At 36.1% G+C, this 15035-nt stretch overlaps 1 protein-coding gene across 1 annotated transcript in view; it reads left to right on the forward strand.

Annotated features, from left to right (window-relative positions):
* The window catches only part of LOC120628220 (P protein-like), a 30712-nt gene extending 22441 nt beyond the window's left edge, over positions 1–8271 (forward strand). Inside the window, exons 11-16 of the mRNA XM_039896479.1 lie at positions 1303–1505; positions 2783–2876; positions 3864–4006; positions 5198–5308; positions 6439–6586; positions 7616–8271. Of these exons, the coding sequence (XP_039752413.1) occupies positions 1303–1505; positions 2783–2876; positions 3864–4006; positions 5198–5308; positions 6439–6586; positions 7616–7794 (878 nt within the window). The 3' untranslated portion in view covers positions 7795–8271. The remainder of the gene's footprint in view (positions 1–1302; positions 1506–2782; positions 2877–3863; positions 4007–5197; positions 5309–6438; positions 6587–7615) is intronic.
* Positions 8272–15035: the final 6764 nt, after the last annotated feature.

Here is a 15035-nt window from a genome sequence, read left to right on the forward strand (position 1 = left end):
CATTTCGACAATTCGCTGTTTAACGGCAGAAATAAGTATTGCGAGAGTACTTCTCCGGAAGAGCTCTGTAAAAAAAGTCTGCTGCTAAACGTATTTCACCACTGCACTAGGGAGTTCAACAAAAATACCTATACGCACTAATATTAAGCAATAGCGTGTCTGTTAGTTTGTTTATCTCAACTCTTACAGTAGTAATTGACGGACTGAGCGGATTTGCCACCCTTTGTTGGATAATTTTGTATATTTTGGCTCCTGTATGATTAATAATGGATAATCAGAAAAGGAAGATCGCAGGCGTTTTGGCATGATTTTGTTCGTTCGACATGCTCTGCTCGCTGGCAATAGTTTTTTCAAATACCTATTCATTCAATTTTTCGCAGCTACGCCATCGTCTTAATGAATTGTGCTTTTATTAGCGTTCTACTTTTGGATCCCATCCAAAATCTTTATAAATGACCTCGTTCGCGTGTCGCGGTGCGAATCAAACTGCCGCGACCGGCTTGCTGTCGGCTCTACCTTTGAATGCGGTAGACGTTTAAAAAGCATGACATAAGACTCGCATCTCGTAGAACCATTTTCATTTATAGACGTTTTCGAGTATAAAACTCTATACCTATTGCCAAAGTAAAATGAACCTAATATCGTCGTTTTATAGTAGCAAATCCTGTACTTCTGATTTTTGTTATACATACGTATTGCCAAAAGCCCGAACTAAAAGATTTTAGGCAAATCTGCGCTATAAATAACACGAATAAGATCCATTTTACTTTGCGGGCTCTTCTCGGAAGACTCTGCCTTCCGAACCGGTGGTAGAGACATTACAAACAGACTGACTGACATGACGTTTCAAAAGTGCTTTTAAACTACACCTTCTTGAAATAAAGAATTTTGAATTTGGATTTCGAATTCAAACATTCTCTGGACCATCCAAGTTATCTACCAATGAAAATACGTCCAAAAGATATTTAAATTTAATAAGATTTTAGTTAAAGAATGTTCAACACCAGCCCGAAGTTAGGAAATTGGTGGTATCAAGTCCCGAGCCTCGAAGAGCACGCTAAGATGTCTGTCACTAACTTGTGACGATAGTTGTTTAAGTCCACAAACCCACATTGACAGCGTGGAGGTTCTCTGCTCTAAAGCCATCTCTTACAGAAGAGACCTGTGTCCACCAAACAGACTTTAATAGGCTGCGAATGATGATGATAATTAATTGTATTTTATAATTAATTAACATTTTAGATAAGCAAAGTCTCATTTATACCTGGAATAATTTCATATCATAATAATTTTATTTCTCAGATCTCCGCCACCAAATTTCAATATGGCGACGAGCGATAGAGTCTCTACCTCATCTGAGTAGAGACCAACAGGTAGTGAGAGAAAGACTCGAGAGGAAGATGAATAAACTGACAGCACAATTGGCAACCATGGTCAAGGAGAGCAGTAAAAGAGTCTGCCCGAAGGAGACCTTCCAGACTACTTTAAGGCAGTTGAAGGAAAAAGTAAGCAACTTGTTTCCACATCTCAGAATAACGTAAGAAAACGTTGTTGGAAGTCAAGCGAGGCACGGGCATAAATAACATAAAAAGTAACATAAGATCATCATATATTCATAATGTTGAATACAGGTACAAATAGCTGAAAAGTTAATCACAACGTATCTATTTATTTATTGAGAGCTAATACATTTTTTCTTGTCCAAGTTTGTACATTGTGAGCTACATGAATGTTCAGCTTATTACAGGTTTACAAATAATAATAATTCAAAAATAAACACAAGTATAAAATATATGTCTAAAAAATATTTTACATACTAATTATTAAGGTAACATTATATGTAAAAAAATAAAAAAGAATTCAAAAATAATCAAATAAAATTATAATGAAATTAAAAAATTGGTTGCCTGTAAAGTCGGTATACGGGCGAAAGTTTTACGTGACAACGACTTTGAGTGGTAAAATAATTTTAATGTGAATATTCATTCGTATAGTAGGAAGAAGGATGAAATAATAGTAACAATTTAAAACATTTATTTATACAAAGAATTATATTTAAAACATTAATTTATACAAAGAATCTCGCACTGAATTTCATATTAACAAAATTTTATTTTTACCTTTACACATACATACGTATTTATATACAAATATACATACAATAACTTGCAATACATTTGCGTACAATGAAACAGCGTTTACTACAAAGGGACGCGTGCCTTTCACTTTTTATGTCTGTCTCTCTCGCTCTTAGGCGGGCTAACCATGCCCGAGTGGAAGGGACGCGTGCCTCTCACTCGCTCTCATTGTGAGCGCATAACGTGAGCGGAGCGTAACGCAGTTTCTTGAAGTGTCACCCGGCAAACCAATTTATAAGACGTTGTCACGTCAATAAAAACTAGAATTTTAAACATCGAAGTCTAAGTTTGGTTAATCTTATTAATAATTAAATTTGGAGATGTCGGCCGGTGTTATTTCCTGTTACTTTATAAAAAGGAATACGAAGTATAGTATATATATAAAATAACTTTCTACATTTTACTTGGCACCGACTTCAAAATGTTTAGCAAAATATTTATTTCTCGCTTTTTAGTTGTATAACAAAGTCGGTTCTTTTTTGTCAAGAATTTTTTAGAAGAGATAATATTACGTCAGTCGAATAGATAATATTGTTTGTTGTATTTAGGGCATACACACACTATTCATAGTCATAAAACCAATCACTGAAAATTTTCATAATATTATTGCTCACGATTTTATTTTTTGTGTTTTCTTTTTTCAGTACAAAATCCGCGATAAAATGTTACTGCTGAAATCGACAGTTGCAATAAGTTTTGTTGTTGCAGTTTTCTTCTTACATTCGATTCCTGAATTGAGTAAGTTATTGTTTCTTAACTTGTGAATGTGTTTTGATCTGTAATAGTATTAGCAGATACTCCAAAGAATTTCCGACTTTTTTATCCGTTATACCATCGCAGATTTTTTTGTAGCCCTTATAAGTTTTATATTGGTATCTCGTAGAGTCCGCGTCTGCAATGTTATCGCAAAAAAATGTGTTATTTTCGACATGGCATTAGAAACCTCTAAAAAATATGTGTGAGAAACACATATTACTGAATTCGTCATATAAACCCATTACCCGCCCACTACAGGGTACGGGTCTCCCTCCCACAATGAGAAGAGGCTAAGGCCGTAGTCCACCACGCTGGCCCAGTGCGGATTGGTGGACTCTACACACCTTTGAAAACATTATGAAGGAGTCTCAGGCATGCAGGTTTACTCACGATGTTTTCCTTTAACGTTGAAGCAAGTGATATTTTAATTACTTTAAACGCACATAACTTAAGAAAAGTTAGAGGTGCGTGCTGGGATACAAACTCGGGCCCCCCGAAAGGGAAGTTGAGCTCCTGCCCAATGCGCTATCAGTTCCACTACCCACATCCTGTTATCAATAGGTAGTTCACTAAGAAAACTCTTTAAGTCTCTCGTCTCAATTTTGGCTTCAATTATTCTTCTCTTTCATTATTGTAGTTATTTATTTATTTATTTGTCTTTAGTTACAAATATTGTTTTTTTATATATTATATGTATATATTTACTCGTAAGTAATGAAATATGTATTTTATGGGTATATGTATGTATGCACCACCTAACTTTTTTCTGTAACTGTTCTGTAAAAGAAATCGCTATGTAGCGGCCGCCAAATTGTATACGTTGTTTTGTTATACTTTTCTTTTTGTTCTATGTACTTTTTGTGGTGTGCAATATTCATTCATTCATTCATTCATTCATTCATTCATTCATTCATTCATTCATTCATTCATTCAGTCATTCATTCTGTTGATTAAATCCGTTATCAACAGATCGTGTATCTCTCGGCTGGACGGCGCTGTTGGGAGCGATTCTACTGCTGACGTTGGCCGATCGTGAGGACCTCGAACCAATACTACATAGGGTCGAGTGGTCCACTTTGCTCTTCTTTGCTGCCCTCTTCGTATTGATGGAGGTAAATCGAGCGTTACCTTAACTTTATCGAAGTACGGAACAAGCAGATAAGCTACTTGCAGGGCTAGCATGGGCGGGAGATAAAAATTATATCCCCCGATTATGTCCCCTGACGAGGGATATAACTAACGTGCCCACCTGCTAAATCACTGGAACATGGAATAGGAGGAATTTCCCCGGGGATATAATTGTCTCCTACCCATGCTAGCCGTGCTGATAGTGAGTCGAAAACCATGGCGTGTGAACAGAGCCACACTTCGCAGGGCATGCAAGGAAAACGTCCTAAATCCATCAACCTAAGGCGTAGCTTAGGTGTAAAGCTTTATGTACACCATGCCCTCTTGACAGCCATGCTGCATGGCGGCAGAAATTTGCTTGGCAGCAGAAATTTGCTTGGCAGCAGAAATTTGCGTTGCGGCAGAAATTTGCTTGTAGGCAGAAATATGCGTCTCAGCAGAAATTTGCTTGGCAGCAGAAATTTGCGTTGCGGCAGAAATTTGCTTGTAGGCAGAAATTTGCGTTGCGGCAGAAATTTGCTTGTAGGCAGAAATTTGCGTGGCGGCAGAAATTTGCTTGTAGGCAGAAAGTTGCGTGGCGGCAGAAATTTGCTTGTAGGCAGAAAGTTGCGTGGCCGCAGAAATTTGCTTGGCGGCAGAAGTGTGCGTGTCTGCAGTACTTTCCCGGACGAACCCTGTTACAGAAAGCTCCACTAGTAATTATTTTTTGGGTTCTTACTATCGTTGCAATTAATGACATTTTAAAACATTTCATTGTGAGCTAAAATAAAAATCTTGACATCGGGAAAAAGTAAATCACTTGTCAGAGCATTGGTATACTTAACCATATAATCATTGCAAACCATAAAAAGTATACATCGGAAAAATTATTGCTTTTGCTTAACTGTTGAGAGAGTTGAGAGAGAGATGCCTCCCGTTGAGAGAGGCCTTTAGTCCACTGCTGGACTAAAGAACTCTCTCAACGGGAGGGTTAGCCGATAATCACCACGCTGTGCAGACGGGTTGGTGATCACAGTAGATGGTAGTAGTAGCACAGAGGACGCTACTGTCCGTTCTTCCTTCATATTGCTTGGTCGCCTCGACAACCGTTGAAAGAGGAGGGGACGTGACTGTATTCTGATCTGCCTTCAAAAAATGTTGATACAAAAGTTAAACTATTGAATTTCCTTATACAGGCACTTTCAAAACTTGGCCTGATAGCATTCATCGGAGGTCTCACTGAGTCTATTATACTCAAAGTGGATGAGAGAGGTCGACTCGCTGTAGCAATTCTTTTGCTTTTGTGGGTAAGTAATCTTGCGGTAAGTAATCTAACCAGAAGGTCTAACACTTCTCCTTCTCTTCTTCTGGTTAGTACCTTACTGAAACTTTTCATCATTAATCACATTCATTATTTTTATGCCACTTCTGGTAACAGATCAACTTTCTTTTAGGAGACCTCACCCTACAAGCTGCTCCAATTACCGAACTAGGTTGACACTAGACAAAGCAAAGATACCTGCCATTTTCGCGGCCCTGAACGTAGAGTAAAATAATACTGTCTAAGAGAGTAGTCCGATCCGATTTTTAGTAGTAGTAATTCGAGTAGTAATTTTAACAGCCGGTTGGCGCGGTGGACAGCGACCCTGCTTTCTGAGTGCAAGGCCTTGGGTTCTATTCCCACAATTGGAAAATGTGATGAGCATGAATATTCTTCAATCTAAATAGGTAGTTGTTGTTGGAAAAGAGGAACTGCTGAGTTTCTTTCCGGCTCCTCTTCGGTAGAATCTGCCGCCCAAAACGGTGGTAGCGTCACTACAAAAAGACAGACTTGACGTATCAAAAGTGCTTATATTACGCCTACTTGAAATAAATGAATCTTGAATTTGATTTTTTTGAATTTCAGTCTCTTGGTGTTTATCTGTATATTATAAGTATTTTAGAGTATTTTATTCATAAAAATATTCATCAGCCATCTTAGTACCCATAACACAAGCTACGCTTACTTTGGGCTAGATGGCGATGTGTGTATTGTCGTTGTATATATTTATTTATTTACACCTTATAGAAAAATTCAAAATTCAAAATTCAAAATTCATTTATTTCAAGAAGGCCTAATACAAGCACTTTTGAAACGTCAAGTCTGTCCGTGTGTAGTGACTCTACCACCGGTTCGGAAGGCAGATTCTACCGAGAAGAAGCCGGCAAGAAACTCAGCAGTTGCTCTTTTCCAAACGTGGAAAATGGAAAGTGGAAAACCACAACAAAACCTATAACCAGAGCAATACTACGCATAACATACGAGGTAACAAACGGCCTGTAAAGTTGCGCCCTGTGTCCATCAACATGAGGCGTAGGTTTTAAGCCGGATATGCCTCAACCTCTGTCACAAAAAGCTTAACTACATTAGAGAATATAATCAATGTAAACATTTCAGGTATCAGGCGTGACCTCAGCTTTTGTGGACAACATACCGCTCACCACAATGATGGTGCGAGTTGTGATCGCACTGGGCTCCAACCCAACCCTCAACCTGCCCATCACTCCGCTTATATGGGCATTGTCATTCGGTGCTTGTTTAGGAGGTAATCTAAAGGTCTCCCTCTCACCATCCATCTAACCAACCATCCATCCATCTATCCATTTCTATGCAGCACACCGATTAATCCGAAGCTTATTGACTGATGTTATTATAGTATATTGTGCAACAAGTGCGATAAGTTCGGCAACATCGCACGGGTTGCAGATACTATATTTTATTACAAATGTGGAGATATATGTGGGCACAAATTCCCAAGTCCCAACAAACGGATGAAAAGTTTAAAAAGAAACAAATATACTTCAAACAATAAATGCAAATTAATTAATATTAATAAAACTATAAACTTTGCAATGTCAACCTCACTTCTTTTATATTGAAAGTTAGATTGTGTTTTTTTTTGTTATTTATTTTAATTTTAGCAGTTTTTACAGTCATTTTGCGTGCGACAAGGATAGTTTGCGTGTGCTAATTATAAATTGCGCACGCGCAAGTAAACTTGTCGCACTCAAATAACGGTTTCATTTACAAAAAAACTCACGCGTCTTTTTAAAATGGGCAAACAGCCCTTTTTTAACCGCAACAGCGAGTACAAAGATACTACTTAATTATCCCGCATGAGTAATGAAAAATATTATTAAATGAATTGGTGTAAATTAAGATTGAAGCATGTCATAGATTTCGACTAAACATACAATGTTTTATGCTATAAAATAATTTAATTGATGAATGTAATTATAATGATACTGCTATATCGTCTACAGCCTGAACAGATCTGGAGGTATGAGGTTATTACATTAACTTAATATTATAAATTAATATTTGACGGCCGATTGGCGCAGTGGGCCTAATCCTGCTTTCTGAGAAATGTTTGTGTGATGAACATGTTTTCCAGTGTCTGGGTATTCACATGTATATTATAAGTATTTATGTATATTATTCATCAGTCATAGTACCCATAACACAAGCTGTCGCTTAATTTGGGGCTAGATGGCGGTGTGTGTATTGTCGTAAAAAATAAAAATGCCTAACTTCTTTTAAGCCACCTTCAAGTCAATTCTCACTTCTATTCCAGGTAACGGGACGCTGATCGGTGCAAGCGCCAACGTGGTGTGCGCCGGAGTCGCAGAACAGCATGGCTACCGGTTCACCTTCATGCAGTTCTTCAAGATCGGGTTCCCTGTCATGATCGGCCACTTGATCGTCGCCTCGGGATACTTGCTTCTCTGTCATTGTGTATTTACTTGGCACTGATTCGATTTTCGGATGGACACTTGCCGATAACCACCTGAGGGGTTGCTACGGCGTCACCGGGGGAGTGGGGCGAGCGAAAAAGCTCGCCATGGGAGCCCCAGGGCTTGACGACATCGGGGGGGAGGGAGGCGCTGATTGGTCTAAACTGTAGCCTTAGTACAATATTCGCTAGCTCGCAATCGAGTAGTCGTTTTCGAGTATGGAAATACTTGAACATCGGAGTAAAACGGATCATATTGCATTTTATTAAAGCTCAAATTTGCGTGCATCTCTTTAACTCCAACTTTTGAGAGAACGTCTGTTAAACCAAAAGTGCAGAATTTGCGACTCTAAAACGAGTGTCATTAGGTCCATTTTACTTGGACGATATAGTTTGATATACGAAAACAAACCCTCGAGCGAGCAAATCTTGTACTAAGGCTACTGTTTTAGACTATCTGCGAATCCCTTTAGCGAATACGAATATGTATATATATATATATATATATATATAAATTTTCTAAATTTCAGGCTATTCCGTTCTAGCACAGAATTAAGAATTTCCAGAACCCTCGTTCAGCCATCATCATCATCATCATCATTGTATGCACGTCTCGCCTCACATACGTGGAGTATCCACATATGTATTGCTAGCTCACAAACTTTTTCGCATTTTTCCTTTTTAATGTTAAACGTTTAGGGAAAAATAATTACTGCCAACTGCTAAATGGTATGAAGTGACTAACCACCTGTTCGAGAAACACACGCGTGGTTTTTAATGCTTCAATATTAGTCGCGTACACGGATTCTGTATGTTCTTACTTCTGTGCTTACCTATACCTAATTAAAAATTTAGACAAATCCTTTGACTTGGTATTAATGCTAGAATTCTGAACATTGTATATATCATGTTCAATCTACTAATAATTGTTGAACCCAGGGGTTCCCAACCTTATTGAGCTTGCGGCGCATTTATAAGTTAAGAAATTCGGCGAGGCATCCGGTCCGTGCAATAACTTTTTTTTTTCGTGAAATGAATTAGGAAAAATAAAACTATCCTACAATGGGATGGCTGAGCTTGGTTATTTTCAATTTTCACATTTTTTTCAAAGTGCGACAAGCCGTAACACCGCTGCACAAAAACTATAAAAAAAAATGTGTGAGCCGTCACGGGACGCCTGTCAGATGTTACACATTAAAATTGTTTTAAATAAGTTATATGCATAAAAGAACAGATTAAGACAGAAGTCAGATATAGCGCACTGATAAGATAAAGCATTACACATTTGTTTCATAAAATATTGACTGTTTATTAAATTTTAATAAAAAAACTACATAAAATTTAAAAAATATTTAAATTTAATATTTTTTTTTAAATCGCGACTATTCAACTACGTAAAGTACATATATATTAATATTAATTATTATTTATTATATTTTATTTATATATATTCCATCATATAGCGTTGCGATGCGTCGCCACGGTAACAATCAGATTACACTCTCCTTTAGATGTTTCACATCAAAATTATTATTTTTGATTTTTTGCAGTGAAACTTCTTTAGAATCAGTGTGATTTCAAACTCGATGTAACGAAAAAATAAGTCCATTGAGACACAATCACATAAGTGTATAGGATTCAGCCGGCGTGAGAATGAGATAGAACACATTACACACTTTGTTTCCTATTTATGTTACCAAGGAAACCGAATAATATCTAGATAAAGAAACGAACACATAAATGTATAGGACAGAGTGAGATGGAAAACATTATATATATTTTTACCTATTGTAGTTACCATGGAAACTAAATAATAAACCTTACATTTATCCTAATAGTTCTGATACTCTACATCCGCCTCAATCTCTCGTTGGCTACTCTTCAGAAGTTACACTTCTGCCGTGTGTGAATAAATTGAACAGGATTTTTTTTAAGTACAGAAGGAGCGCGTCGCGGTGCACCTATGTAATTTCTTCGGCGCCTCATGGCGCCCAGGTTGAGAACCCCTGGTTTAACCTTATCTCACTCGACTTATACAAAATATATATATATAGATTTTATAGAACAAAAAAAAATATATCAAGTGTGATTTTGTGTGAACTGTGTACCTTAGTAATCACCTGTGATAAATAATCTTATCGTACTTAAAGATATAAATATTATCTACTATTATGAGATAGTAATACCTAGGATTTAAGACGAAAAAACCGACTTTCGTTTGTCGTCTACTAGTAGTAATTATGTTTAAAAGCAACGTCACTTATCAGATCAACAACGTCCATGGGCGTACCAAGGATGGGCAGTTTTCTGCGAGAATCTTGCTGTAAGAACCCTCTTACAAAATGTATGGCGGCTAAGATAAAGACATACAGACAATAATGAAAAAAACACACGTATAATTGTTTTTTCACAAAACAGCCGCGGACGATATGACCTTAAAAAAATCTCACTTGTTCTATGCATCCTGCCATATGTATCCTGCCCTTTTCTTCATTTCGGATTTTATCACCTAGGGGCACTCCGAGCATAACAAATTCCATCGCCATTTATGAAGGCATTCCAATCTAACGCTGTTGTTTACGAAGAATCCGGCTATATCATCAGTCTTCGCAAGATCCTCATAAAAAATGGAACCAAATTGTAATCACCAAATTTGAATAATTTGGTAAACATAATCACGTCTTAAAGATAACTTACTGAGGAAGTCGGTTAAAATTATTATAGAAGTCGGTTAAAATATTAGCTATATAATATTACTAAAAATTTAAAGCGAATCGTGAAGACAGTTCAAATGTTCTGAGATAATATTTGTGATGTAGGGCAAGGGAATTGGCATGATCAAACACTCGAAATTATTTACGTGACGGCAAAATTGACGTACGTACATATTTACATAAGTACAATAACTCATGAAATAAAGTAATCTGATATTCGGGTGCATATTTAACTGTGAATCATTGTTTGTGTGATTGTGATAGCGGCTTCTAAACAAATATCACGGGATTTATGGTATTTCTGGCTAATCAGATACATAGCAAGAACGCCCGCGATTCCGGTATCCAATTTATTGATCTGACTGAACAGGACGCAATATTAATATAAATTTTTCGTGTAAATAGACAATACAGTATTTTATACAGACAAATATTTTAGACATTTTATAAAGATACCTAATATTTAAAAACAATAATGTCTATTATGACCAGTGGGGCTACATTCGCGCCAAGATATAATTACATCTACAATTTTTCTCTTTTTCTCATTATATACTACTAATAGTATAAGTTCTCATTATATACTACTTATAGTATATAAAGAGAAAATGTCTACTTCTCAATCTCTTATCTCTAAAGATAAGAGATTGAGATAAGAACTGATAATAAGTACACATAATTATCTCGTGGCGGATATAATATAAACGGACAATCATCTTATCTTAATTAGGCGAGTGATCCCAGGGCCCGCCTCATGTGTTTTCTCATCATTATCAGCACATGCCCGACCCTCTACAGGGCACAGGTCATCTTTTAGAGCCGTACTCCACCATGCTAACCAAACAAAATGCAGATTTCAGACGCCTCTAACATTATGGAGATCTTTCAGGCATGCAGCTTTAATCACGATGTTTTCCTTCACCTTTATAATAGATGACATTTAATTGCTTTAAAAGATCAGAAAATGTACGAGGTGCATGCCGGGGACTCGGTCCCTCCGATAATAAGGCCGAAGTCCTTATCTCGTGTGTATTGAAAAAAATGATATTTATGCCTTCGTCATTTTCACACAATGCAAAGAATTAGGTACCGCCTTCTATGTTTACCCAGGGACAGGTCATGATGATGTTGTCCAAACTGTGTCAGACACTGGCGAGTATATGAATACAGACCGTACTATCCGTTATCGTGTGCTCGAGCGCGAGCGGGCAGACCGCCATCGCTGGGAAACGACTAAATAATGGTCATGTCTTTCTTTCTGCTTAATTCTTTAATATATATTGCTTTTCTATTGTTTGTAATATTTCACATTTTGCTGCAATTGATAATGTTATAACAATTATAAATATTATTATTGAAAATCTTTTCTATTCATTTATATTTTTAATTAGTATAAGTTAGTTAATTTATTTTGATAATGAACATAGTAAATTAATTTCACTCAGTAAACAAACTGTATAGTTTTGAAAAATATAATATTATTCTTATCTAAATTGTTTTTATTCTAATAATCATAGGTGTATACCGTGACTTCGCGTTTGTTAAGCATGCGTAGAAACAATTTCTTTAAAGATTGTCGATTGCGCTTGTGAATAAGCAATGCAATGTTAACTAGATTCAGTAAATGGCTAGAACGCACTTTGGAGGTTTAATGGAGAGATTTAGTGTAAGTCTGTTTTAGCTCAACGAATAGTAAACCATAGACAACTTCGTACTTTTAATTTACTCATCATATCAAACCATTACAATGCCACAGCAAGAAGGATTTAGGACGTGGCCTATGGCACGCTGGCCCAGTGCGTATTGGTGTACTGCCCACGCCATTGAGAACATTATGGAGAACTCTTAGGTTTGCAGGTTTCCTCACGATGATTTTCCTTCACTTTTAAGCAAGTGATTTAAAACTCACATCACGTATCAATCTTACCGAGTGATCGCGTACGTGTTTATTTAACCTTTGAAGGTATTGAGAGACATCTTTAAGACACTACGAGACTCTATAAGACATTGGTTCTAGCTATTTATTTCTTTGGTAGTTGTTTCTTTTCTTGCGTGACCTAGGTTCGAGAGCATTGGGGAAAAAACAATGAAACGTTAGATTAGATAAAAAAAGTTTATTTTTAAATAATTTGTATGAGTAACACCTAAATGAGACAATGTGTGATATATTTTTTTCCATTTTTTTTTTAAATATTATTCCAAAGTCACATAACGTGAAACAAATGTCGAAATGTGAATTTGCATTCAGGACTGACTTTTTTCACACTATCACGATATAAGTAATTATTATTTAGTAATGAATTATTGCGGCATCGGGTAACGCACTTAAGACACTCGAATAGGCCCATTTCAAAACGCACGGTTGTCGTTTATTGAAATTTCTTGTGACGTATAAATTTTGACATCCCTTCGTACAGCATTTTTTAACGTCACGAGTTTGATAAAGAACCTAATACGATTAGAATGTTAGAGCATGGCTCAGTAGATTGTAAATTCTACGGTTAATGTGTACGGTTTTAGGTCTACTTAATAGATCATTTCATCACAAGAAACGTTTACAAAACCGCGCCCGGTTCACAACCGCATCCGTGTCTGTATCAAAACTGCATACTTGCTTTAACCGCATCAGTGTTGAAACTGAGTCTATATCGAAACTGTATCCTTGGCTAAACCACATCAGTGTCGAAACTCATGTCCGTGTCAACATGTCAAAAATGCATCAAAGTCGAAAGCGTCACGTGATCAAACCATGCGTGTTTGAAAAAAAGACAATATTTCAGTGTGTTCCCGGCCGTACAACGCAATAAAAGCGCATGCCGTTCTCTATTCATTGCATATAAATTCCAACCCTATTGCTATTGTAATAGACTTCCTTATCTAATTTTAAATTTCCTTAATCACGTTTTTAAGTATTATACAAGAATGGAGACCAAAATAAAAGAGTAGGTAGGAAAGTAATAAAAAAAAATGTCGGATAGGAACGACTCTAGCGCAATTCAAATAAGGTTGAAAATTGAATGCAATCAAAAGAACAAAACACACACAATGTTTTGGTACCAATCGATCAGTCTTTGATAAATAAAAAATAAATATAGGAAAAAAATCAATCCTTCTGTGTCCACGAATTTTTATGGATTATAAACATATTGCTCCATATTTCAAAATTCAGTGGATTTTTTTTTTAAAAAATCCTTTTAAATCTAGTAACCCCAGTTAAATAATTACAATAATTAGAAAAGGCATATTTTTTCTTTTTATTTAAATTAAAAGCTACTAAATCTACATAAGTGTTTATATTTCTTAATATTTACATAGATGAGTGATTAAAATATAGTTTTCTTTATCTGTATTTTTGTTAGTGTTGTCAGGTTTAACTGTCAGAATAAATACGTGACAAATACGATAGAATCGTCGACAAAGGAAGATAATTATTATAACGTAGACGTACTTTTAAAGGATAATCGATATTCCATCAAAGAAAAAAAAAATCCAATGTCGAAATTCGTAACCTGGCAACACTAAATTACATTATTGCCATCTTAAAATAATAAAAGCTTTAGTATTGCCATTCTATGCTAAACTAATATCAGAATGACGCAATGGCAGATTTAGAGATGAAACTAAGCAATTTTCGTTAACTTTCCTTATTAATTACTCTTTACTGAAATATAGACATTTAAGTGATGAAATTGCTTAACTTCAACCCCGCAATACACATATATGTAAAATACAAAATAGTTTTCAGTGAGATGATATTATCCCTAGAGGGCTACATCAGAGGCCATTGTGTTCGCTTTCAAACAACAAAAATGGCAACTAAGTTACGTTAATTTGTCAATTCAAAGAACCCCGTCCACACAATATTACAGATTTACGTTAATTCTAATGACACGTTATTTCCTTGTAAGCTTACACTAACCTCCTAAGTTGAAATAAAGCGTATTCCCTACACGTTTACTATGTCACAACTTACTAACTGGTTTATGTTAACATACATCCCCAGTGTCAAGTTTCCAAGCAAAATAAAGGATGTACAAAAAGACAGATTAACTTAAAAGTCACTTTACTTTACCTAAAATCTACATATACAGGGATCAGGTGTCAAAAAATGGACTTATTTATTTCGTTAACCCGATATTTGATAAATTACATCCCTCATCATATCATGATATACCCCAGGATTCATACCTTTTTATAATACAATGTGTACAGTACTCTTCAAGCAATAACATCTCACTGGTCGTTTTCACATAAGAAGTCTCTTTCTACACACTTGTAACGTTGCTTGCTATGGGGACAATAATAAATATCAATGATCTGCAAGTATTACCCACTTTACATTAGGAAGCCCGTATAAAACCTGGATAAAAGCTCCAGGAATTCCAAAAAAGTTTGGGGAAAAGTTAAACCTAGACAAAGTTGTGTGCTGCAAAAATCTGTCTCGTTTTAACACTATTTTTGCCTTAGTAAAGTTAAGGAACGCTCTATGCAGCCTCAGCCTTTGTTATCCTAATAATAGTCTCCAAGGGCTTTATTAATAAACGTAG

This window comes from Pararge aegeria, chromosome 12, assembly GCF_905163445.1.
Source record: "Pararge aegeria chromosome 12, ilParAegt1.1, whole genome shotgun sequence".
NCBI classification, from domain to species: Eukaryota; Metazoa; Arthropoda; class Insecta; order Lepidoptera; family Nymphalidae; genus Pararge; species Pararge aegeria.